We start from the raw sequence: 27429 nt of genomic DNA on the forward strand, positions 1-27429 counted from the left end.
CACAAAGTCTCAGAGTAAATTTACCCGATGTGAGAGATTGTGGCAATGTTTTAGCCAGGGCGTGCAAGAATTATCTAAGGCCATCTAGCTTGTCTCTGACTTTTTATTATATTCTTAGACCTTATAATATTGAGACACTTCAAATACAGGCCTCTAAACCTAAAAGGACTTTTGCTTTTGCATTTTTCATTCTTTGGAATGCGGCTTCGCTTATTTGTTAATTTGTTTGTTTTGTGTGTGTGCATTTGTTTGTCCGTGGCATGCTTTGTCTCCTGCGTCAGACCATGGGGGTGCAAATGAGCACTCCAAGGACTTTGTCGAAACTTGAGCATGCTAGTTAAATAGTAGAGGTGTGTAAAGATATTTGAAGGTGAAGGTAGATATTTAAATAGAGGAGGGAACAATGGAATGTTTGATCTGGCTTTGGATTAAATTGCACTTTTGCAAATTTTTGAATGATTTTAGTGTACTATTTAAAAGTTCTTTTTGAAAGTTTTGAATACTTTTGGAGTACTGTTTAGAAGTTCACGAACGTGATTAGATAGATGTTTCATTGAACCCTGATGCATGAAATTATGTGTTGTTGAAAATGGTTGATACTTCCTTAAACCTGTAGTATTTTCGCTTTAAATATGGGCAGGACATCAGAAAGAAGGATGAACTTGCCTAGCTTTGTACTCCCAGGCACCCAGATAAAGCTTGATTTGGCAAGAAGGCCATAACATTGCCAGACTGGAGAAGCTAGTCTATTGGCCGTGCTCATTGCTTGTTGCAGACCTGTGTCAATTGCGCCGTCTCGATGCCTACATTTGTATGTTAGGCGTGCAATGTGCATTGCTCCATACACCAACTTGCCTACCTGGAACTTACATTAAGGTTAAAGGGTCTCTGAAACACTCCTGATAAACGCTTTCACTCTTTTCTCCGCATTCGGAAGCACTGCAAAAGCTATAGTTATTGCCAGCACGAAACGGCGCTGAAGCGGCACTGCATGATTTGCTCGTTGCAGCAAATACGTCTTGATTGATTGATTGATTGTAGGGTTTAATGCGCGGACGCAATGCAGGCGTTGAGGCGCACCGTAGTGGAGGGCTCCAGATTAATTTCGACCACCTGGCGATCTTTAACGTGCGCCGAAATCTCGAACACAGGGGTATTTTTGCTTTTCGCCTCCATCAGAAAAGTGGCCGCTGCGGCTGCAAATCAAACCCACATCCAGCAAATACACCCTCCTCCGTTTAAGTTTTGCTTTTGTGGCTTTCTTTTTAAAGTGGGTATTGAATGCCTTCATTGCGGCAACTGAAGGAAAGTCAGCCAATAATCGCTACACCGCTGTAATGACATAATTCCCGCAATCAAAGAACACCAAGACCAGGAAAGAGCCAAAGAATCTTTTGAGCAAGTTTCCAAGTTATCTGATGGGCATAAGAGCAGTAATTTCTTGCTGAGGCACTTTGCAACCCCCTAATCTACCTGAGTGCTGGTGTGTTTCTTGACTACGGTCTGAAAGTGCTTAGGATTTGACAAAAAGAGTTGAAAAAAATTGTTTCAGGGTCCCTTTAATGAAAGTGCCACTTTGGTTAGTACAGTGGTGTGAGCAGAGTGGCAGTTGTGAACATGTTTTTTGTGTGTTGAAAAAAAAGTGCACGTTGGTTAGCCAGGAAAGACAGAACATGGCCTGCACATCCTAGAGGTTCATCTTGTAAGCTAATTACATTATGTTTACAGCTCACTTTAAAAGATGGCACAAATGTCGGCTCGCCACTGACGCCCTCTTTCTGTCGCTGTCTCCGTCTCTTCCTTCCAGCCCAGCTGGTTGCCCGGCTGGGACGACTGTTGCGTGACATGAAGGCGCCCAGCGTGCAGCAGCAGGTGGGTTTGTAGTGTGGGACGTTTGGAGCATTCTCAGTCCTATAGGTGAAAAATGCTCTGCAGCTGCTTTGACCCTGTCTGTGAAACATTCTGTGTGCAAAGCCTGTTCTTGATTCTTATGAACACTCTTGGATGAAAGTCCTGTGGACACACTGGTCTTGAACCAAAAAACTTTATTTTTACAGTTGTGAGGATGAAAATTGGGGGACACATGTAGTTTTTCATTCTGATTTTTGATATAAAATTTGTTTTTGTGTAAAATGACCACATGCAAATTTATTCAGAATTTTACATTTGATTTTGTGACAGCTTTTGTAAAAGAACTGCTGGAGTGATGCAGCTGGACAAGGTACCATTGAACGGTGCACAAATCAAGGAGCGCAAAAAGACTATTGTCATCACTTTATCTGGTCCGCAGAAGAAGTTACGGCCGTTTAAAGTTTGGGCGTGAAGGTGGGAACCAGAAAAGCTGGTTTTGTCTTCTAACGCATTCCGAGATTGGCTGTGGGGCCCTTGTAAAAATGAACTGCCTTTAGTGAAAGCCTTATTCCAGTCAAGTGCATGCTATCTATCTGCCTTCTACCTTCTATTGTCATCACGAGCGAAGGCGGTGTAATTCCAGAAATCTCCAGTTGGCGGATGGTGCCTCTTTGCTGGTTGGCTAGAAGCTTTACTATGGTACAGAGCAATGGCCTGCACAGCATTGTTCAGCACCTTAGGGGTCAGTAGGAAGTTCTGCAAAGAAGCTTTAATGATTGCAGTTGGTTGGCTGCAGTGTTCAAGTGTGACACCTGCATGGGCACGGGCTACTTTAAAGGGACCCTGCAACACTTTCTCAACTTTTTTCTAAACCCTAAATGCTTTCACAACGTTTTCAATGAACACATCCAGTATTTAGAGTAGGGGGTCTCGAAGTACCTCTGCCAAACATTACTGTGCTATGCCCATCAGATAACTTGGAAATCTGCCCAAAAGATTTTTCTCTCTTCCTCGAGTCTTGGCATTCCTTTACGGCTCGAATTTGGTCATTACAGCAATGTAGCGGCTATTGATGGTTCCTTTCTGTTGCAGCAACGAATGCAGTGCTTCCAGACATGAAGAAAAGAGTGAAAGCGTTTAACGGAAATATTGCACAGTTCATTTAAAAAAGGTGCTTGATACACACCCGAGGAAAAGGAGCACAAATTTTACAGGCCAGCTAACCAGGCCTGAAGCATGGAAAACAGGGAAGTCACTAGACATTCACTGTGCTGGGGGAAAGAAACACAGATATCTCGCTCAGTTTAAACAGGGTTAACTTTTATATTTCCTTTTAGTAGTAATTATGGTGTTTTCAGTTTCTGCTCGAATCCCACACACGTCACAGTTTCTTACTAGTTCGACATTGTTAGCTTTGGTCACAAACAGATGTTTGACATCTGAACTTCGTTGAAGCAAGCAGCTCTGCACAAGATCCGTCCTTTTCACTCTCCCCCTCTCAGGCCCTGGAGAAAATTGTGTACAGCAGCAAGGCATCACACTTTGTCGTGTCCAGTGTACTGGGAGCGCTGGAGCCAAAGTCTCAAGAACCGCAGCCAGGTATGTGGACTGCAAATATGATTTACCGACTTGCCCTTCATAATTTTGAAGAGAAAGCTTGCTTTGTGGGACCACTGGCATTTTGTCAGAAAACTAACGCATTTTCCCATAGATAAGTTGGTCAACCGGAAAGCTCTGATAAGATCTCTGGACACGCGGCTCATGTGTGAATCCGGGCTTCCATTGTGTCCAAACAGTTACTTGAAAAGTGCTGTAAAAAACGGTTCAAGATAAGACAATAAACGCATTGATAACAAATGCAGGGCACAATAGTATACCTTGATCTCATAAACCATGTATCAGTAAACATTCAGATCCCTCGTGGATGCGTTTAGTTAGTGTGTGAAGAAAATGCATGGGTTCAGCTTCGTTTTGCACTTTGGGTCTTTGAACGTCTGGCAATCAAATGGACGCGCTGTTAGCGAAGGTTTTGACACGCTTTTGACGCTGTTTTGATGAGAGAAAGCTTTCGCACTTCTCTCAAGTTTCTTGAGGAAGGGATGGTAACATTTTTGAAAGGTATTTTAACTGGCACCAAACCAAGTGTTTGTACAAGTTAGTTGAGAGATTCTCCCTTTTAAAGCCCTCATTCTGTACACCTCCTGAGGTTTAGTTTCCCACACAGCATCTTGTTCTTTATCCACCTGTTGTCAGAAATGGGGGCGATATTCCGCAAATTTGTATTAGAAGCACGCAAACACTGGGTTTTGAATGGATCATCAGGTGAGGATTGTCACGTTTGATTGGGAGTTAACTAGGACGTTTTTTAAGTAAACATTCGTCGCAAACAAAAATATTGGTTTCAAAAAACAGGTATTTCACTTTAAAGCAAGAGCATTAGTGCATAGTAGAGGTAAGCTGAGGTGTGCTTGCCTAAAAGTACACATTCCGTTTCAAAGACCACCATGTTTTAATGCACACAAGGTGATATATAAATGTATTGGTGCACACAATTGCAGTAGCCATAACATAATGCAGTAGCCATAACCCGCACCCCAACATATTGCATCATGGTTTGGCATCAGACGTACTCTGCTGGCACGGGTAACTCTATCAAGCTTGCCATGTTAGAAATGAACTGTGAACCACACTGGCAATCTCTTGTCAGGGTTGCACCACATGGACTGATATAGTGCAAGGCAAATGAACAGGTGCTCATGGCTGTTCAACTTTATGTGATTGAACTAATACCTCTTTGTGTCATTCCACCAGCCTCGAGGAGGGCTATCTTTTATGAATTCTGTTTACACCTGCTGTGTTTAGGAACACATTGAAGCTCTGTGCCAACCAGAAGGCACTTGTTTTGCCATGTAGCTTCAATTCCAGTGTTGTTAGGCCTGATTATGTTCACTGCATGCAACGCTTATAGCTGAAGCTAAGCTGATGGGGTGCTTTCGAACTCTGGCTAGCCCCGGAAGGCGACGAAGAAATGAGCTGCGACTATGACGCGGAGCTGTTGAGCGAGACCTGCCGGAGGTTGAGGCAGCTCTGCCAGCTTCACAAGGCCGTGGACAAGTCGCAAGTGGACGACATCTACGAGCCGTCTTCGATTGACATCTCACCTGAGGTGAGCAGTTTTATTTTTATGCTTTTTTTGTCTAAGAGCAGAGCATGCAGGGAGCTAACTGTTTGGAAGAGTTTGAACTAACACTACAGTTGCCTGTATTTTTGCATAAAAAATAGACCACAAATGTACTTGTGCTAAGTTTCGGTGCAACCAAACCAATTGTTTCGCCAAAATCATTTGTCAAAGACAAAAAGATGCTCATTTATTTCATGACACTGTGTATGTACCGTATTTACTTGCGTAATAAACCCACTTTTTTATTCTAATAATTTGGTGTGAATTTGGGGGGGGGGGGGGGGGGTTCATTACACGGGAAAAAGTTGCAACAAATTTTTTAAGAGGCTAAAATTTTTTAAAATAAAAATGCTCAGTGAAGCGCTGTCAAATCTTACTTTTCTAGTAAAAACGTGGATAATTATATAAAAAAAATTCTTTTTTATTCACAACATGGTAGTATGGATCATAATGCTAGTGTCCCCTTACTAGCTATTGAGCTGTCCTCCCCAGTGAGGTCGCTTGTGGCTTCCCAGCCGTTGGCGGCCCAAAGCGCATCATCTTTTGTGCCGTCAAGGCACTCGAAAACTTCTTTTTCCACACCAGGAAACTTGCCTTTTTTGGGCAAACGAAACACATGCTGATTCCTTCGTGTTCCCTTTCTTATGGATTAGAATGATGTTCGCGTTTTTCCAAGATTCCAGTACACTTGCGGTCATTATGCAATGCGTAAACAGGTTTGCCAGTTTTTCAAGTACAATTTGCCCGCCATCCTTCAAGAGGTCTGGTGTTGTGTGATCCTCACCAGGCACAAAGATATTTGAAGAAAAAAAGGCAAGCAAAAAGCTCCCGTTTTGTTTGAGCCCGAATACTATAACACAAGGTGCGTTTTGGAGGCACAAAGGGGGTGGGGGGATTCGTGTTATATTTGTGCAAATACGGTATTGTTCTTTTTGTGTGTCCATCTCTGTGCACTCTTTGTGACTTCTTTTTTTCTTAGATTATACATACAAATGCACACTCACCCACACACACACACACACACACACACACACACGCACACACACACACACACACACGTATATCGTTGTGATATCTGCAGGAGGTGTCAGACGAGCTGTCCATGCCCCTGAAGAAGGTGTCGCGGGTGGTGACGAATGTGGACCGCTACCTGCCCCTCTGGACGTCCGCCTCTAGCAAGCGGGTGACCTTTGGCGATGAGAACCCTGTGGCACTGCCTGCCTTCCTTGGCTGCTTCGATGTGGTGGGTGAGGGTCACCTCACAAGGGACCGCTCCTTCGACGACGGTCCCCTGCCGGTCACCCTCAAGGCCAGCGCCGACTGCAGGCAGCTCGGTACGCTTTCTCACAGGGACGCTGTCAATGTCTCTATTTCCACATACTGTCTTTGTCAGCAAAATCGTGTAGAATGGAAATTTCGTGCCTCCAGGGATTCGTTTATTCTGTTGCCTTCTTCAAGCGCGCGGGGTGCTACATTCTGACTGGTGTTTTTAGGGGCGAAGCTCCTTAAGGCGTGGGTCTGTCCATCCTCGACGTATGTATGTAGCCACCTCTAGTTTAGTTCTTGGATTGTTTACTAGATGGCGTGGCTACCTCAAGTTTAGTTCTTGGATTGTTTACTAGATGGCGGTACTTGTATATGATGAAAAGATGCACTTGGATTGTTTACTAGATGGCGTGGCTACCTCTAGTTTAGTTCTTGGATTGTTTACTAGATGGCGGGGAGCGTTGTAATAAAATCTGTTCGCTGTTGGCGCGCGCTCGGAGTCGCCCGATGGATAAGGCTGCAGATGTGCGAGCCCGCGAGGCAGAAGCGCTCCGTGAAGCTGCGCGACACCGCCGCCAAGATCCTGCTGTACGAGAGCGGGAGGCCGAAGCGTGTCGTCTGGCTGTGCGACGACGCCGCCAAGATCCCAGCGTTCGAGAACGAGAGGCCCAAGCGTCACGGCAACGGCGCGAGGACCCTGCTGTACGCGAAGCGGCACGGCTGCGGCGCGAAGAGGATCTCCAAAACGTCAGAGAACGGGAAGCGGCGAGAAAGCGCGCGTATCGGCAGGCAGACCCCGATGATGTGAGAGCTCGTGAGGCGTCTGCAAAACGCATCAGGCGAGCTCAGCCCCAAGGTGCCGACGCGCGGTTTAAGCGAGACTTTCTAGACGTTACGTTCGGACACAGATGTAGTGGGCGAACTTTCACTGAAGAGTCACGGTTTTACCGATGATTTCCCCTCAGGAGCTTCGCCCACTCATCATCATTCACCCCGTGGATATGCTGTGAATTTTTTCCTGTCTAGGAGGGCTCCTGGAGCGACGTTTTGGCCGGTGTTTTTCACATCTAAGCACACGGGCATCACCAGTTGCTGGTTATGTGTGCATGGGGGAGGGCTTGCTTGCACAGCCAGGCTTGCTCACTGATGACATGTCCATGTTGCACTCGTGGGAGACTTAAACATGGACGTCCCGCGGGCGATGTGACCTGTCTGCTGTCTTCCCTGGTTGAGCCGATTGGGTCGGTGTGTTACAGGCAGTAAGATGGCTATGATGCGGGAGGGAAGCGGACATCTCCATGTCTGTCCCCTTGTGCAGAAGTGTAGCCCTTTAAAGTTTCATTCAGCTGATTGGCTAGGTGAGAATCTCCATCGCAAATTGCAAACAAACGTGCTTTGTTTCATGCATTCCTTGGGCACCAAATTTTTCCGTTCTTTGTTCTGCTTGTGGTCTTCTGAGTTGCACGCGCAGATCGCTGCAGTGTACCAAATTTACACACGTCAGACATAATTTCCCATTAGAAGAAGTGAACTTGCACTGTGGCATGGCATTCGATTTATCAAACTCTTTATTGACTTGGCAGTCAGCGTGTTGGCCTTCTATTCTCATCAATTTACTAAAAGCACCATTGAACAGAAGTGCGGTCCGCGCGTGCAACTGTGCCATACTTTTGCATGGAGTTTTGAAGGAGATGTGTAGACTGTTTGATGCATGCAGTAATTTGGTATATCTGGGTTTGATGTGCCCGGTATTGGCTGTGCGGGGGTGTATGTTAATTGTTTACAGGTCACAAGTCCTTTACCTACCACAGTGGCTCAGTGGCTAAGCCATTTTGCTGCTGAGCCGAAGGGCACGAGTTCAGATGGAAGCGAAAAACAAAAACGGCTGCATGTTGATATTTCGTCCCATGTTAATAAATATCGAGAGGAGGTTGATTTAAGTCTGGAGCCTCCCACTATGGCGCGTCTCATAGTCTCAGCGTAGCGTCAGCTTATTAAGGGCACAGGGTAGGCCATATACCATGCATTTTTGACCATTTTGAGGTACATTTTGCTCGGCATCTAATAAAGGTATCTACATAACGTATATATCATTTTCTTTCAAATTTTGTGCTCTTTTAACTGTACTAGAAATATGGACATCCTTAAAACATTCTGTTTTGTATAATTTTTTGTCCGTTAGTACCAAAATTTTGGCATTATTTTAGTACTAAAAGTTGTGTAACAAAAATACTGTTGCGTGCATATTTTCAATTCTAGTACAGCAGGTGGGCCAAGTTATGTAGATGACAGGGGAAAAAAATCAGCTCGTTGCCGTGGATCAGCTCGTTGCCGTGGAAGATGTAAAAAATAATGGTACCTATGTAATAAAAAACATTGTTTTGAGATAATGGAGTTTAAAGTGAAAAAAGAGGTGAAAAACACTACTTTTTTTGCCAAAAACACCACTATAGGAAGTTATTTAGAAAGCGCCAGCTTCGTAATCACCGTCGAAGTCATTTTTTTTGCTTTTCAGCTGGTCGTCTGTCCTCCCTTGACTATTATTGTGCACCATCGTACAGATCTGTTCACAAAGTATTTCGCTTGTGGTCAACCTCTTTAAGCCACTTGATGGTGGTGTTGCGCCCTGGTTTTGGTCTGAATGATTTCAAAAGCTGGCTCATGCGTTGCTATCATCATTTAATGAAAGAACAGCATCCAATGTTGCAATCAAGAGAGTGTGAATCCCAGAAAAGATGTTTTTTCATGCGCGGCTTCGAAGGGCAAATGTGTAAAAAACGTGCAGCAGGGTCTTTGGATTGCCCTCGCTGAAAAATCAGCTATGCAATGGTTGCTAAGCAATTTATTAATACAGCTGGTTCTGGAAAAGCGTTTTGATCTGGTACTGGAAGTTATTTGATGAAAAAAATGACAATAAACACTGAGAACATTCTTAAAGGCCAACTGCACTCAAAATTTCGACTTCTTGAAAACCCTATTTCCGTATAGTCTGCTTAAAAAGAAAGCAACATGCAAAATACAACAGCTAAAATACGCACGTGGACGCCGCAAGCGGCCAGCAAAAATCGGCGATTTTGAAACCGAAACCGAGGAGAGCGCGGCCATTGCAGTGACGTTGCAGCCGTCCAGCGAGCGGCCGGACGGTCACCAGTTCGGGAGAATGTCTGCGCGCAAGCTCTATGCGCGCACGGGGCAGCAGAGCTCGACCGGTTCTCCCGCTGCGTGGCTGGCCAGAGGAAAAAGCCACCGTCGGCTGGAACGTCACAGGCGCGTCATGGCTGTTTACGTGATCCGCCGGCAGGTGCAGAGTGGTCTGCGGCGGAGCCTTTTTAAACGCTTCTGACTGATTAACGAGGCGTTTCACGGGGCTACCACTTGTGTCTCAGCTTATTTGGGGGTACTTACTACGCATTAAAAACAAATTTGGCCGAGGTGAAATTTGAGTGCAGTTGGCCTTTAAGAGGATGTGGGCACTTACTACTTGCTTACGGGAAAACTGTTTTTTAGCGAGAAATATGACTTTTTAAGGCAAGTGTGAATATGGAAAATGTGCAGAAGGAACTGAACTTACCTAATTGCGAAGAAAAACAAAAAGCAATTTTTTCAAAATTTCGCCTTACCCTGTGCCCTTAAACACCGGAAATTTTTAAATTTCAACAATAATGTGTCAGGGAAGAGGAGTTTGGACACTCACGCAACAGTGGCGCACTTTTGAATGAAATTTGAAAAAAGATGCATAGATTGTACGATACACGCAATGGTTCAGTATGTCGGGGTTTGATGTGCCCTGGACTGACTGTATGTGTGTATATTTTAACCCTTCAAAAGTCCTTCCCAAGTAGTACGGAAGAGCGAGAACTTAGCCCTTTTTGTTTTACTGGCCAAAGTGATGAGTTGTATGTTATGGCAGTTCACACTCTGACGAGCCATGGTCACCTCTTTCTTCGAGGCATCGTGAAAACACTTGGGAGTGCTGCTTAAGTGTCTCTCAGCCAAACAACCCACTTCTAACATTGTGCAACCCAACAAAACCGCCTGGCAAGTTTGGAAATGCAGTGCCCAATGGTCATGTGCAGTAAAACTTTTTCTTGCTTTCGCAGTGATAAATTGTACATAGTGCACCTTCGGTTGTAAATGTCCTATTCTAGTCGGATTCGGGCACTTGATTCTGACCTTGCTGTTTAAAATCTTTTTTTGACACAAACCGGGTACCCTGCGTATATTACACGTGGGTTTTTTTATGCCCTTTTTTTCCCATCTTGTGTTCTCACTCATTTTCCGAATTCTTTAAAAATCTGATTTCTTTGACTTCCAGGGAACTTTTTGTTTTCAAGAGCGCTCGCAACCACCGGTCACCACTCGTCGCTGCTGTCAGCCCTGAAGAAGTCTGGCATCACACCGTCCTCTCTCGTGGTGAGAAGGGCTGGCTTGCTGGGAGTGACTGCACTGTTTCAGCTAACAAAAGTTCAAACGAGAATGCACATTTCTTAAATTTTCTCAACTCGTCATCAAGAAATGTGGCTTAGCGAAAGTTTTGCACCGGGGTTTTCATAGGTCATTGATCATTGGTAAAGCCCACTTGCAGAATGAGCTCAGTGGGAGTGAATTGTTTCACTATTACACTCACTTTCCAACTGCACCAGACTATGGACAGTGTAGACCATTTATAACGCAACCGCTTATAGTGCGGGATCAGATATAACGCAAGTTCTCCTGGCCACCGGTAGGCCTCCCATAGGACTTCATGCATAAGCGTACCGCTTATAATGCAGCTGCCCGAAGTACCATACCGTTTATTGTGCAGTTTTTTGGCGGGTCCGCTGATTGACCGTTGCAGCTGGGGCATGGTTTTAGCATTTTAGGGTGGCATAACAGCAAGAAAAAAAGATGGATTCGGCCTGACGATGCAGCGTGCACTCCCTTCTCTCCTCTAACTCAGACACAGAAAAATAAATTAGGCACCTTTGAGTTCGCGTGTTCCTTTTGCACTCACGTGAAAACTTCAGCCGCCCTTGATCTGGGCACACCTCTTAAATAGCGAGCAGCCCCCCACGGTAAGTTGCGATTAGGACCTTGCGCAGATAAGCAACCACGATTTTCCTTTTCGGACGTCTAGAGGTAATGAGCTGAACCACGACAGCGGAGGTTTCCACTATACTTTACCTCGTGCTGATGAGCAATCACCTTTGGCATTGCAAGCGCAAGGGCGGATGAAAAAAAAAATTCTGGCTGGTGTTTTGATCGTGTTGTCTTGGTGGCATAAGCCAGGTCACTTCCCTCCCTGTGGCATTTGTTCTTCTAGACACTAAGAAACGCAGATCCTTGAAAACATAAACACAAAGTACAAGTTGAAGCCGCGCTCGCTGTTTGTAAGACCATGTGGCAGTAGCATCAGATGCGAGAAAAAAAAGAAAATCTATAATAAAAAAATTACACCATCTTCCCGAGGGGAACCCTGAGGTAATGCGAAGCATCGCAGAGTTCCAATCCAATCCAATCCAATCCAATTCATGCCAAGTCAAGCCAAGCCAATCAAATCCAATCCAATGCCCCTCGCGAGAGAGTGTTCACTATCGGAGAGGAGAGGGGGTGAGCGGCGGAGAGCGCAGGTGGCGCGGCGAGGAGAATGGGGGAGGGGTGTGGACGCCGACAACGCCGGATGGATGCAGGGACAAGGCGAGTGAATGAGATGCATCGCATCTAATACCGTACCAATGGCGTTCGTTTGAATGATAATAAACAAAGATTGATTGAAAGGTAGCTTGTGATATGGTTGGAGTCTCGCTCGTTTTTTTTGTAGTGTGGTATCGTTTATAATGTAGATTTTTGTGGATTCCGCGACATACGTTATAAGCGGTCTACACTGTAATTCATGAGTGAGCACCTGTCATAAACCATAGTTTTGCCAGGTTTCTTATAAGCAGGTCTTGACCAAACATGCTTAAATAAGAAAAGGTTTAAGAGCTGGCACTGCATTTACTTGTATCCTAAGTATAAACCATTGGTGACATGAGGGAACTATGAGGTGTTGAGCTACTGTAATTGTTCCGAGTTGATAAAAGATTATAGTGCCCTTTTTGTGTTCTTTGTTTGCAAAGGTATAAAAATTTACATACGTGATAGGAAGCTGTCAAATTTCGAGCGATTTGATTCGAGCACCAAAGCCTGTGCAGTGTAGCTCTGTGGGAACCTGTCAAAGCACCCCTTGAACGACGCGGTCAGTAGGAAATGTGTCTGATGCCCTGCGCAGCAATGCCTGCTGCATGAGTGGCTGTCGTCGACTTGGGCCGTGGGCAACAAGCGTGCCTGGTGCCTCTTTGGCTCGCTGCTCAAGTCGCTGGTGGAAATGGCGGGTAAGTGTGGGTGTGGGAGGCTGCTATGGTTTTTTTGGTGAGAAGAAATCTATGAAGGGAGACAAGTACAACACAATTGGGAGCTTTGTCAGTATGCAATTTTTAAAGATTTTTCAAAGTGGCTTTTTTTTTTTCATGTCAAGTTTCTGCCTTACCGGCCTATGTGTTGCCTTGATTGGGGTGGAAAATTGTATTGCCATTATAACTGATTTCCTGCTACACTAGTTTAATAACTACAAGGAGTACAAATTTCATTTTTCTAAGGAGCGCAGAAGTAAGTTTCTTATAGCGCTTTCCATTGGGCGAACAGGAGCACTTCTAACTGCACCCAAAGTGCTCTCGCGAGTTCTGGCGTCTTCCAGTGGTCGGGCAGGAGCAGAGGGGCGTTGTGTTTCATTGGTCGAGGAGGAGCACTTTTTTGTCGCCGAGAGCAGCCGAGAGCAGTTCTCGGTGCTCCGTCGCCAGCAGCGGAGTAACAGGCAACGCCGAGGAAGTCACATGACCTCTTTTACGTCATTTCTGGTTTTATCCCCGGGTGGCGGAGGAAAAATGGCGGAATCCAGCAGCCGCGATAGTCGCTCAGTGAGTACGGCAGCAGCTAAGCGCGGCCGTCTGGACGATGCTGCTACTTTTAGTAGGTGAAAGCACCACAGATTCAAGCGCAAAATCATCATCGGAGAGCAGCAGCAGCAGCGACGACGACAACGATTTGACATTGCATGAGTTTATGTTCGAGCACCTGTTCACCCCGCCGGAGCAGCGACCGAAGGTAGAGTCGTATCTGGAAAAGACGGCGGATGCTGTTATCGTTCGCAGCTAATTTTTGGGAGACACGATGGTGACCCCTTTATCATGGACATGGACATACGCTCGGCTTCTTCATTCGTCGTCATGCGGAAGGCAGACACAAAACCACCGGCACGTATCTGGCAAAACTGGCGAGGAACAGCGTGCGGAAAACACGAGCGCGCGAAATGCTCCGGGAAGCGAGAGCAGGAAAAGTTCGGTCACATGATTCTTGACATCACGCCCTCCCCCTCTTTTCACTGCTCCCGGAGCAGCGCGAATGTTTCATTCGCGCAACGAAAGCACACGTCCCCGTTACTCCCGTGTGCTGCTCTGGCTGCTCGCTCCACTTGCTCCTGTTCGCCCAATGGAATTCGCCATTAGTTGTGAGGGTCTGGCTGTTTGTTAAAGGTTTTGTGAAGAGATTTCGGCAAATTAATTATGTTTGTGGGAGTGCTTTAGAACTGTGGACCTTTGGTAAAAGCACTGTGCTTAGCAGTTTCACCGCACAAGATAAAGTTTTGTTGGTGGTAGTAAGGACATTGTCATCACCATCAACACCATTTTTATTGCTACTGTCATAGAGTGAGAAACCTCGCACTGCCACCACAAGCCGTCATGGGCACTGCCATAGCAAGTAGAATTGTTCCTCTCGGACTTGGCTTAGCTTTCCACATGTCTTTCCACCCCTGAAACCAAAATCAACAAAAGAGGGTTACTTTTTTTTTTTTCTTGTCTGTCTTGCATTGAGCTTTTATACAATCTTTGAGAAATGAATCTTTTGGAGCTGCACTTTTCTATCGATTAGACAACCTTAACTAGTCCTTCACAATAACATTGTTCTTTCTTTTTGCAGCTACAGGCAACTTTTAAGCCTGCTGGTAAGCCGTGCCAAGTAATGATGGAAAGCTTCCCTGCTGAAGCACGGCTTGCAGATTTACCTCTGGTAGTTTCATTGGTATCAAACTCTGTGGTTGCTGCTGTTGGTGTTGCTTTCAAGAAACGCTTCCGGGTCATTGCCCTCCTTTCAGGAGCGGAGGCCCACTTCACGGCGTCCCTGACCATGTCCCCCTGGTGGAGGGGGGTGCGCACGGTGCTGGCTGCCTCCCCCAACCTCCCAGCTGCCTACTTGGGCGCTGCCGTGGTCAGCTCCGTGGCCAGGGACTTCCTCCAGTACCCGAGTCCCAAGAAGATGGAGGAGGGGGAGGAGGAGAAGGACGGAGCGGTGAGCACCACTGTTCCTCTGGCAAGCACCACTCCATGAGGTTGCATTTTGATATCTTGGACAAGTGGAGAGGTGTGGGCTTTTGGAAGTGTGTGGGTGTTGCCATAGACCATGCCTAGAGCCCCTAGCTTTCTGCGATTCCGCAATTCCGCAAAAAATCGCGGAATTGAAGTGTTTTTGCGGAATTCCAAAAAAACTGTTAAAAGTGTGGCGCTACGTCTCCAAAACGATATATTTGGTGAAATGTGGCGGTAAAGTGGTATTTTCTATTAGCAATAGCAAAATAGTTTCTAATAATTGTCTGCAACGTTTTTACTGTTGAAAATTTAAATTTGTATCCGCGTGTTCCTACCTTATCAAATAATAAAAGTGGCTAGGTGGTGCAGCCTCCACCTTAATCAAGGGGCATAGCCATAGCCACAGAAAGAGAACATTGCACACGACAAGGCCGGTCAGATTGCAAACAAATGAAGGATGCAATGAGTAAAGCGGCTAGCAAGGCGCTAGTATACTTGGAGAACTCTGACACTTGGAAGTTCTTCAAGAGTGTGAGGTGCTTGGATCCCCAGCAAGTTGGGTGTCTCTCAGAGAAGAGATCAGAGATTGGGGCTGTACCTGGATTTATAGCCCTAGCTGCTGAATGGCAAGTGTACCTGAAGTCTGCCCAAGAGCTCAAGTCTAGTGACAGGGATTTGGCACAATTTCTAAACGAGAAAAGCCAGGTGAAGATTTTGATGTCCTGGCTTTCTGGGCTGGGATGGAACACCTGACTCCAACACTTTCTTCCATTGCCCTTAAATACCTGTCGGTGCCAATCAACTCTGTTGACGCAGAAAAGTCATTCAGTCGCTATAGTGACATCGTGCCTCACAAGCACCATTCTCTTGGTGAAGAAAGCACAAAGCATCACCAGATGCTCACCCACAACAGCTTCCTTCAGTTGTAAATAAAATCTAGCATGTTAGGAGTCTGAAGTGCCTAATAAATGAACTGTTACATGTACCTTATGCCGTTTCAATGTTGTCGTGGAATTTTGCAGATTTCCCTATCTAGAATCACAGAATTTGAAATGTTTCACCGCAAAAACTGAGGGGCCCTAACCATGCCTTGGTCATTTTTACTCCGCATGCTTTGTTACTAGCGCCTGGCCATGGCTGGGCATCTTATCTGCGGTTGAAGCGAAACGGTTCCTTCTCCTTGTTTTGTATGCTCCACAGGCAATCTGATTTGAAAAGGAAAAATTGTTGCGTTGCGATTGCTTTCCCAGACTGTTCTTGTTTCGTCAAAAGTGTTCTCGATCAAAATCAATGTTTCCAGTAACGAGAGCAGTGTATGAATGCAAGCCAAGGAAATGCCGTGGCATTTGTTTTTGCAGATGCTTATCGGTGCGCGTCACTGCTTACTGCTTTTCACTGCTTTTCTCTTTCAGCCCTGGAATTTTTGTTTCAAGCAAGATTTTTTTTACCCCATATTTTTGCAGTGTTTTCGACCTCAGAAGCCTAGAAGTGAAAACTTGCACTGATAGTGCAATTATTTATTAATTTGCAGGGATGGCAATATAGATAGGTCATTAGGGAAATAAAAATTTCTTACTGGGAAAAACACATTTTTTTCTTTTTGTCTAAACAGCTGAGCCTACTGAAAAGTAATACAGTTGGTAATGCAAGTATTTACACATTTGTAGACATTTTAACAAACCGGGATTCAGCTTCCTTACCCACCCTGTCGGGATACACTGTGTCTACTGGAACTTCTTTTAAATGCAGAGCATTTCAGTAACTCACGATGTCACCCGCGTTGACGTCCGTCGTAGTCCGCACTGTCGTTGTCTGCACCCCTCCCCCTACACTATATAAAAAAAATACTATCCAACGCCTGGTTTCTATCCCTCGACCCTGCGGGCGGAACGCAATGTACATGGTACTCTACCCACTGCGCCACAAAGCTGATACAGAATGGGAGGCTACGAACGCGCCTTATATCCGTGACTCATTCAAACTACGTCAAGAAGCTGCTGATACAACGCATTCACTACCACCAACTCCGCAAACACTAAACGTTAACGCAATACACCCACCCCCTATGCGACGCATTTACTCGAGTCCCCCTCGCGGGGAGATGGGCCCAATTTTTCTTTTTCATATCTTCCAGCCCTGCTAGGGGAACAGTCACGGAAGCATTGAGTTTGCGTACTTTGTGTGTGTTGAATGGTATAGTAAGCTGCTTAATACTATTGTAATTCCCATTATTATCCAGTACATTACATTATTGGTTGCAAGGATTGAGCCTGATCGTATTCTCAAGTCGCACCTCAGTCTTCGGAGATTTGGGAGAGGCAGGCTGTCATTAGCCCGTTCCGTATGTGACACACGTTTTCAAACAAAAACATGAGCAAAGTTGCACAGCTCATTATTTGCCCCATGTCTTTGCCATTGTAAGTGGTAGTTATATTCAAGCTCGTTCATGACAACAAATCTTTCTACTCACCAAACTGATCATTCCCACCTTTTCCCCGTAACGTCATACATTGCTTTTGACTGCCTGTTCAGAATTTATTTTTTCCAACATATCATTAAGGGAGTATTTTGAATGCATTAAACCCACTGTCGGTGTGATCCTGGTGGCCAGCATTGTTCTTTTTTTGTTCCACTTTCAGTTCTCGATTCCCAAAGCCGTTTCTGTCTTCGTTACTCGCAATTTCACCCACCTCCTGCTTGCACCCCTAGCATACACTGTTCAAACAAAATGGACCGACCGACCGATGGTGTAACCTCCGCTGCAGAAGGCAGAAGAGGGAGACAAGCCCTCATCACAGCCACCGCCCGTGAGGGGCGATCGCGACGACCCAGTGGTGATCGACGACGACGGCGAGGTGGAGGAGGACTCGTGGGAGCCGGTGGTGATCGAGCTGGACCACTGGGAGGCCCTGCTGGGCAAGCTCAAGGACGTCCTCGTGCTCGCTTCCCTCCTCAGGCGCCCCCTGCCACCCTCAGCCTCCGAGAAGCGCTCGCCCGAGGCACACTCGGCCGAGACCCGGTTGCTACCGGAGACCCGGGAGGTCTCCCTCAGCGCCCTCTTTGCTCGGGGGCAGGGTGAGTGTAGTACCGGGACGTTTGAAGGTTATTAATTTATTCATTTATTTGTTTGTTTATTTATTTATATACCTTGAGGCCTTAGCTTGAGGCCTTAGGGGCGCCATAGGTTGTCGGACACGGAGTTCCGATGATTACAAACGTCCTGTGAAAGCTAGAAACCGCGCATTGTGGACAACTAATGCCGTCTGGCGTATTAATGGGCAACTCCTTTTTTGATTTTATGTATTGTCTTTTGTTGGCATTTGGCGTGTGGAGGCAGCGCTGAGCGTGAAATTTCAACCCGTGATAGTGGCGAGTTGCAGAAAGATGGCATCCACTTCACGGCACGTACCAGTAAAAGCGGACAGCTGGGGCAGGGACATGAACGTTGTTTTTTATTCGTCGGAAATTGGGTCAGGTGTAGCTATCCAAAGCATTTAGTTATTTCTACTTTTATTTTAGTTTATGCACGTGTCAGCTGTAATGTTTTAATTATGGGGGCCATATATTTAGCTTGCCGAAAATGTAGCTGGTTCAGTTTAAGTGTTCTGTAAGAGCCACATAAATTTGTGTGTGCGTGTGTGTGTGTGTGTTTACCAGAAATTTAAAAATGCAAATAAATGATGTTTGACCCTGAAAGTCTGCTCCCAAACAGACTTTCACTGCTCCAAAACTCTCCTTTTAATGCTCCAAAACTCTTCCAGAACTTCTCTTTTATTGCTCCAAAACTGCTCCAAAACAGCATTATTTCTGCTGCATAAGATGCTCCAAAAGGCTCCATCCTGCTTCCACCCCTGCAATCTTTAAAACGGAGACAAGCTCTTACTTTTGCCGAGACCTTTGCTATAAGGATTGAGGAGCCAACTAGTGGCAGTAGAGGGGAGAAGCACGTACGAGTGACAAGTAGTGCAGTGCACAGTGAAGCCAAGTGATCCCTGGGGCAAAGTGTCACTGTTTTGTAACGTTGTTGCACTTCTTTCAGCTCTGTTTCTGTCTTTAGGTACTTCCCTTGCAAACCCGTTTGAGCTCTTCTTGCAAAATGCAGAATCGCACGCTGCATGCGTCTTCACCAATACAAGTGTACTACCGTATAAACCGGATTATAGGTCAACCCGGTATATAGGTCGACCCCCTACCTTGAGGTAGGAAAAGTTCACAAAAAAAAATAATTCGGCACAGAAGCGCACTCAGAATGTCTATATTTATTTTCGACGCCAGTCCGTCACTGCCACTCACTATGCCAGCCAAAGTCACTCGTTCGAGCTCTCAGAGTCGTCCAAGGATGACTGTTTCGCACTGTCATCTTCCATGCCATCAGGTGCGTTGCTGATGGAGCACTTCCTGAACGCTCATGTAACCATGTCGTCGGGCAGCGACTGCCCATAGAAGGACACCCAGCTTGACACGGTCGCAACCGGCCCGTATAGGTCTTTTTGTTGTCGCTGGCTATCTACTCATTGTACAGTTCACGGAGCCCATCCGCGCATGGCCTCCGGAGCGGTCGTGAGCGAAGTTCCCGGACGAAGTTCCCGGACGAAGTCCGCCACTTTGTTCTCCAACTCGGGGTGCACCGCTTGACGTCCACGGAACGATCGGTTTCGGGGGTTGCACGCGCACAGCTTAACTTTCTGGCTCCGCCAGTACCGCACACTTTTCTCCGAAAAGCTTAAGGGGAGACGCGGGTCTTGGAATCCCGAAATTTGGCCAAAAAATCGATTTTTAGAAATGGCCATTTTCGGAAAGTAGAGCTATTTTTCTACCGGTTAGCAAAATATCCAGACCCAGGAGTACGTATTTGAGCCATAATATCAATTTATAGCACCGACGCCCGCTAAAATCGGCCAAGATTCGACGCGAAAATAGCATTTTTTCGACGACTCGCCCCTCGGGTTCTACATGCGCCACGGCGTCCATCCTGGTCTCATTCGAAAGCGCGTCTTTTCGTTTTCAATTCCCCGCCAGAACCACTCCGTTTCGTCCGTTGGTTGCGAGTAAAACCGGGGTAGAAAAGAGACGGATCGCGCCGCCTAATTGGTTACTGACTGCACGTGACCGCAGGGCGCAACCTCATTGGCTGGGCGCCGTGGGTCGTCTGCTCAGCACTCTCATCACGGGGCAACGGCTCATGTATTCGTCTATGCGAGGGCCGGCAAACGCCCCGCATGGCGTAAAAATAAAGTAAAGATGTCTATCGATAACCGAAAGGAAGAACAGGCATTATTATAAGTGCCTGAAATACGATTTTCTGCTCCTGTGACGACGACTTATCGCGAGAACGGCGCCGAGACGGAGGTAGGCTTAGCGCCCGCGCGGGCTGCCGAGACGATAGCGTAGCGATATGATTACGCCTGCGGGGGCACTAAGGTGCGTCTATCTTTCGATCAGCAGCAAATAGAAAGAAAAGAAATGATAAAGTGGAGGATGCCGCATGCCGACGTCGCAAGGGAAGTGTGTTCATTCTGTTATCAACGATGCTGCGGCGGTTCGGCCCGCACTCCGGCGCGCGCTTCATCGTCGGCAGGTTACCATATAGATGAGCGATTTGAGAATTATAAATGTTCGCACTGTGCACAATGTGCGTTGGTGACGTGATATACGAGTAGATTAAACCGAAAACGTGGTTATCCCACCTAGCCAAGCGCATGCACGTTGCAGAACAGTGGCGGGCATTCCGTTACCAGCCCCTTCGCTGCAACTCACTTCACGCGATGCAAATCCGATTTGATTGCTACAAATGAAGCAGTAACATAACAAAATAGCGTTTACAACTGTGGTGCACGCTCGGCACCTCAGCCCTAGTCGCCAAAGAGAGACGGCGCGATGCCAACAGCATAAAAATTGAAGCAACGTTCTGGCTTTGCTTTTATTCAGTTTTTCTGCCAGGTGCCATCTGTAGACAGAGGATTTCATAATTTTCCCACCAACTGATTCCAGCAAACTTGGTATGCTCGTGTTGAGCGAAACGCGAGCTACATTCTAGAACCTTTCTTTTTTTCATATGCTCAATAGATAAAACTGTCACTTGTAGTAAAACTTCAACTGCGATTTTCTCAGCTTCCCTTTTTTTGCATATGTGCCTAGCCTTACAGGGGTTTTGAGGTAGTTTTTTTCAAAGGATTTCTACAAGTGTTATACCGTTGAATTCGGGATAAAATGAACTGCATGCTGAAGCTATTTTAATTGGCTCATTTTGCCTCAAATAAATGTTATGAGTAATAATTAGAGGTCATTAAGTCTTCAGAAAACTGTACTTGGCATAATTAGATTAATTCTATCCAATCAACTATCTTTACAGGAATATAAATAGCTTCAGCATGCATGGCAGGTCTTAAGCTACACATCCATACCATTTATTTAAAAAAAAAATGAATAAAAAGTTCCTTAAAGGCCCGTAAGAAATTACTTAATTAGGCTCCAGTGTTTTCTTTATAACTCAAAAAATAATTCTACCACTTGAAAACTAATTACATATTTGAAATGAGGAAGACAAAACACATATGCACAGTGATTTTCATTATCACAGACCAATTAATAAAAAAGTTCATTTCAAGACCCACGTCTCCCCTTAACTGGCGTTGCGCCGCCATATTCACATTCTGCTCGGTGACTCAAGCGCCGTCAGCTTAAATGCCGCGGCGAACTGGCGTCGACTGCCGCCACTCATCTTGGAACAGAGACGTACAGAAATGTACGCACGCACGCGTAATAGACGAGTAAAAGACGAAAAACTAGAGAAAAGCGAAATCAAATAAAGGCCTGATAGAGCGAGAGAGCAGTCCGACACGAATGGCGATTGGCGACAGACTACACTTGCACATTGTTGCCAGACAACGATTTACATTTTGCCAATGACCGCTATATAAGACAAGGGGTGACTTTTGTGCGGATTTTTTGGGGAAAAAACTCGACCTATATTCCGGTTTATACGGTACATGAGGAACTGGAACAACATCCGATGAGCGTAGTCTGTCCCTGTTTGACTTTGTCTCGGTGTTGGTGACAGCGTTGTGCCACTCTGTGCAGGCATCATCACGGAACTGGTGTCAGCGTGGGCGTGTGACCTTCAGATGACCCCTGAGGACCTTCGGCGGCTCACCAAGCTCACTTTCCCCAAGGGCCTGGAATCGCAGGAAGACGGCATCGATTGTGAGTTTTAAAACGAAAGAGCTTTCCTGGTAGGATCGATGCCATCCTGTAAAAAAACTAATGCATTTCCCTTAGTCCGGCTGGTCGATCGAAAAGCTTTGATAAGGTCTCTGGACACATGGCTTGTGCATGGATCCGGGCTTCCACTGTGTCAAAAAGGTTACTGGAAAAATCACGAAAAAGGATCAGTTCTAGATAAGACAATGCAAGCATCGATCATGGAGAAGGAAGGAGACAGTAGGAGGAAGGAGTACAGTGTTCTCGTTATTTGGAAGTGTTTACGTTGATTCTATTTGACTGCCAAGGCTTTTATGTTTTGCTTTGTTTATGTTTTAACTCTGCACTGAGTTGTAACCTAGTCAACAAAGCCCATACAAACTTGATGTTCTTCACTAATGTTCTTTTCGAAGTACTTTTGTGCTTGTATAGTTTCTTTCTTGATTTTTATTTCCCCTCCCCTCTACAATGTATTTTTACCCTGAGTACAATAAATAAATAAATAACCTTATCTCATAAACCACAAATCGGTACGCATACATTTAGATTGTTCCTAGATGCATTTGATTGATTGATTGTAGGGTTTAACGTGCCGACGCAACGCAGGCGATGAGGCGCGCCGTAGTGGAGGGCGCCGGATTAATTTTGACCACCAGCGGATCTTTAATGTGCGCCGAAATCTCGTGCACATAGATGCATTCACTTAGTGTGTGAAAAACCGTCGCATGGGTTCATCCTTCGTTTGCGATTTGGGTCTTTGAACGTTTGAGAATCGATTGGACGCACTTTCAGCGAAGGTTTTGATGCACTTTTTGCGCAGTTTTTACTTGAGAAAGCTTTCGCGCTTCTCTTAACTTTCTTCAGAATGGGTTGGTAAAGTATTTTTGCTTTCCTTCTTACTACTGCGGGTTGGACAAGTAAATGTGGGTTCATCGGTAAATTGAAATGTGAAGATGAGCAAATGAGGTGGGAAACACCAACAATGCTCTGGCTGCATGTTTCCTGTTCCTTCATTTCCTGTTCCTGGCTCTTCCTTCATTCTTTTGCGTCATGGTTTGCAGTGCACTGATGTGCTAGTTCGGCCCAGTTGATGGGCGCATGATGGGAATAGCCCTGCATTAAGGTCACTTCTTGAATTCTTGGCGCAAAAAGAAAGCACACTCGTACTTGAATGAGTTGGTAAGACAGAATTATTGTGTAAGCTGTAGTAATGGTCGAGCTTTTCCAACCAAAAAACGTCTACAAAAGTTGCCTTTCTTGTGGTAGATCAGTACAGTTAAACCTGCGTATAACGAACCTCCATACAACGAATTCCTCTTTATTACGAAGTTTTGATATTCCCCGGCGCTACTGCATAAAAGCATGTGTATTTCTGACCTCTATGTAACAAACTAGCAGCGGCGGGCACCCTGGAAATAACGACTTTTTCCGCCAAATACCTCGCCATTTTGCACCATTGTTTTTTTTTTTAGCGTGATGGACAGCCGCATTCATCTGCTGCGCGGCTGCCCCGGCGCCGACAGCGCGAAACGATGTGATCGCGCACGGCGCGCACAAGCCGCGGCAACGGTCTCGCTGCTGAGCTCCCGCGGGGTGCCGCAGTGCCACCGGCGCCGGCGCAACCAACACCCTTTCAGTAGAGAGGGTGTGGGTTGCGGAGAAAGAGGAGAGGGCTGCAGAACGCGTCTGCCGCGCTCTCCCCTCTTTTTTCAAACTGCCTTCCGTTGCTCCCTGACCGGTGCTACCCGTGCTCGCGGGTTTTCAAAGGCTTTCGCGCCGGCTACCGGAGTCCTCTTCAATCCGCTATCCCCGCACCACGTGACACTAAAAGAAAAGCTCCACGGAGAAAAAAAAAAAAAGGAGGGGGGGGAGCATGGCGTCAGGCGGCCAGCTTTCGCAAGCGAACCTCCTCTGGCACCGCTTTCTCCATTCTTCACGATCGTCCCGCGCTCTCTCTGTTCTGTGGCTGCGTACTGGAGAAAACACACGCCGCACTCACTTTCCGCGCTTTCCGTTCTTTGCTCCCTTCTGCGCATCAGTACTCCTCCGGCATTTTTTTATTCGCGCGTGCGAGTCGGCTCTTGCGTCCTCGCATCTAGGAAGTGTGCGGTTGTAAAGATGAGTGCCTCGATAAAGAAACGAAAGACATTGACTCTTGAAGACAAGGTAGCCGTTTTGGACGCCGTTGCCGCAGGTGAAAAAAAGAAGGACGTCGCCGCAAGATTTGGCATCCCGGCCAGTAGCCTGTCGACCATAACTCCGTTTTTTTCCGCCAAATAAATGTTCTAGGTGATGTCGACCTCCAGTTATACTTTTGTTTCATTTGTGCATTTTCCCCCGAAATTTTATACCGAAACTGCATATAACGAAAACCTCCTTATAGTGAAATTTTCCGAGAATTTGTCAGCTTTGTTATATCCAGGTTTAACTGTAGTACGGTGGACCGCCGATTATGCGTCCTCCAGTTGTACAACGAGCCACTTGTTATGACAGATTCCCGCTGTCCCGGCAGTCTCCCTATGGAAACAGTGCACTAAAAACCCTGCTATACAATGCTTCGTTGCACTTTGTCCACTGTACACGACGGACACTGGCGGAGATAAACAGGCGTTCTTCCCTCCTTTTTTGCTGCCTTGTCCTGACTTTTATTTAACCCCCATTTGACTCTGCTTGATGTGCAATGGAAAAAAAAACTGGCGGGCTAGCGCAGACACCACGGGAGGGAAGGGAGGCACAAAATAGGCATTTCTTTTTTTTTTCCCGCAGAAACTTCGGATTTCAGTTAGGAATTTGCAAATTTTTATTTATTTATTTATTTATTTATTTATTTATTTATTGGTACTGCAGGCCAATATTTAGGCCCAGGCAGCAGTGGTAACAATACAAAAATGACTAAGCAAAACAAGTCTAGCATCGTCACAAACAATGCAGGAGGTACATCAAATACATCAAAGTACTTCACACAATACCTTGAGGAAATTATGCGAGAATGTGCTATAGTAACCAGCCCTGGCTAAATAACTAGTTAAATATAGTACTACCCTTGAATTCTTGTTTTTGTATTTGGTTCTTGTTTTTTTTGTGTGTGTTTTGCACTGTTTCAACCTTGCAAGTGCTGGAACAGGGTGCAGTGCCCTGCTACCTTCAAGATGTCAGCGATGAGTGTTCCCTAGAGTGAAGGGAAGTATAGTAGCCCCAGCAACAATGCGGCGTGTCTGAGAAAAGTGTTCAATATTGGCAGAATTATCATTAAACTAATTAACAATCATTTTGTGTATGGCTCAAGGGACACCCTGAGTTAGAGAACAAGGTGGCAAACTTCATTCTCAAATGTCGTGCACTCTTGCTACTGGTTACATCGGGGCACTGTCGTAGCAAAGCAATTTAGCTTGCATACCACAGACTCTGAAGAGAATGTGAAGCCTCTGGGTCTTAACCCTTTGAGGGTCACTGCCGTACAAGTATGTCATTGGCAAACGCTTTGAAAATGGTCAATAACGTGCATGTACGGCATTGCTTGTATCTTTAAAAAGTGCGCTGTTTTCGCCAACTTCTCTTGCTTGGCATGTGCTGCCACACTTCAGAAATACGTCAAATTTTTTTCTAGTGCCGATGACATTTTTTGTGATTTACTTCAGCGGCGCGCCGGCTATCGCTTGCGCATTCGCTAACGAGGGGGCGCGCTGGGTATCGCCCACCGGGCGCCCGGGCGCCTCTCGCTTCTTGCCCCTGCTACAGACCAAGGTCTCCTGCAAAACTAATGAGGCTCTTTTCTCGTTTTATTTGTATTTTATGAGCGGTGCGCCGTCTATCGCTCCCGCATCCAGCCGCACGCACGAGCGCGCGCGCAGCGGCTGGTTTTGGTTTCCTCCTCCGGGCGGTTCCCGCTTTTTGCGTCCGCAAAACTGATGTCTATGTAATTTCGATTCACTCAAAGGGTGCCGGCTTGTTACTCTCTCGTTTTTATTTAGAATTTTTCTTGTGTTACTCATGAATAAACCACATATATGTAACAACACAAACCATTTTTTTGTCACTTTATGGTCACCCTAAAACAATTACGATAATTTTTTCTCGAAATTAATTCATCCGAAGAATTTAAATCAACAATAAAATAAATCGACCCTGGGAGGTCGCATGTGGCGAAAAAATTCGACCCTCAAAGGGTTAAAGGTTCAATATAGCTGAAGGTCTTGGGTGTACCGTTGTATGAAGCACAAGGATCTAGCCCTTTGAGGAAAGTTTTGGCAGCTGCAATAAGTGGCTTGAGCAGACGTGATTGCCGACGACAGACAAGGACGGAAAGTAAATAAAATGACGTGTGTCTGGTCGCCTTTACCGTAATACGTTTTCATCAGCTTTTTTCTGCTCAGCCTGAGTAGCATATATTGTGGTTTATAGAGGAGGTCCAACCCAACTACAAGGACTTGGCTCAGTCATGTTTGTGTTTTTCAACTTTTGCTAGTGCTGTAAGTTTTTCAATGTTTCCCGATTTTTTTTTTGTTTAAGTAAAAGTGTCGTTTTATTTAAAGACATTATATTTAGCTAGCTGAGTTATACAGGATCCTAGCCCTTTCAAATTGAACAAAGTTGTATTTGACTTAGTGCGCCCTTTTAAAGTGGCGCTAAATTTCTCACGTGACACGTGTGGTAGCTTTATGCAGTTTGTAATACCATTTGTTCTGTGTGGTGTGTGTGTGTGTGCTGCGCAGTGCACTTTGTGCGAGTGCGGCGCCGCTTTGCACGGTCGCTGGAGCTGGACTCCCTGCTGGTGAACTGTGCCTCGGAGCAGCTGGTGCGGTGGGACCGAGACCGGGACCAGATCGACCGGCTGGCACGGGCTTCCGGCTTCCTCGCCGCAGTCTCCAGCAGCATACTCAAGAATGGTCGGTCACTTTGTAGCAGTCATGCACTTTAGCGCAGAAGGAGTGTCAGCTAGAGAAGTCGGAAGGGTCGAGTTAATTTAGGGCCTCTTTTAATACAGTAAAGCTGTCTATGGCTAGGATCCAGCAGACCGTCGGGATTGTAGCGCCACCCCCTCAAATTTCTGAGATCGTAAAACTGCGTGCCACACCTCAGCGCATGGAAAAAAGAAATCAGATTTTTTAAGAAGTTCTACAGCGTTCATATTTTATTGCCATATTTCCGCACATATAACCCGCACCAAAAATGCAAAAATTTCAGGGCCAAAGCAGGGGTGCGGATAATACGTGGGGTTTTTCCTTTAGTGCATCTTCACGGCAATGCACGTTGCGCCGTGAAGCTCCTATGCGGTAACACTGACTGAGCCTTCCATGGCAGCGATTGCACGAGAAACGTACAAGGACAAGGAAGAGAAAACTAGGACGAGCGCAGTCTAACAACTGAATTTTATTGGTGAATTGTGACCTTCGTCTTGCAGTCAGTGTATTATAGTTGCGAAACACACGCTTTTTCAGTCTACATAGAATGTGATGTGTTGCTTGAGCAGTAGCTTTTGTGCAGCCTTTCCTGTATCACATGTGCGGGCAATACGCGAGGATTATTTTTTCTTTTCTGGCGGGCTGCAAG

The 27429-nt window shown here is 46.0% G+C and overlaps 1 protein-coding gene across 2 annotated transcripts in view; it reads left to right on the plus strand.

Annotated features, from left to right (window-relative positions):
* The window catches only part of Rab3-gap (Rab3 GTPase activating protein), an 80871-nt gene that overhangs the window by 33070 nt on the left and 20372 nt on the right, over positions 1-27429 (plus strand). For both annotated transcript variants that reach the window (XM_077672824.1, XM_077672825.1), the window contains exons 17-26: positions 1808-1872; positions 3354-3450; positions 4860-5017; positions 6114-6366; positions 10614-10711; positions 12549-12651; positions 14469-14662; positions 17445-17754; positions 21760-21882; positions 26592-26765. In XM_077672824.1, the coding sequence (XP_077528950.1) occupies positions 1808-1872; positions 3354-3450; positions 4860-5017; positions 6114-6366; positions 10614-10711; positions 12549-12651; positions 14469-14662; positions 17445-17754; positions 21760-21882; positions 26592-26765 (1575 nt within the window). The remainder of the gene's footprint in view (positions 1-1807; positions 1873-3353; positions 3451-4859; positions 5018-6113; positions 6367-10613; positions 10712-12548; positions 12652-14468; positions 14663-17444; positions 17755-21759; positions 21883-26591; positions 26766-27429) is intronic.

The sequence above is a fragment of the Haemaphysalis longicornis genome, unplaced genomic scaffold, assembly GCF_048455015.1.
Source record: "Haemaphysalis longicornis isolate Haplotype H1 unplaced genomic scaffold, Haemaphysalis longicornis Haplotype H1 scaffold_6, whole genome shotgun sequence".
Taxonomy (NCBI): Eukaryota; Metazoa; Arthropoda; class Arachnida; order Ixodida; family Ixodidae; genus Haemaphysalis; species Haemaphysalis longicornis.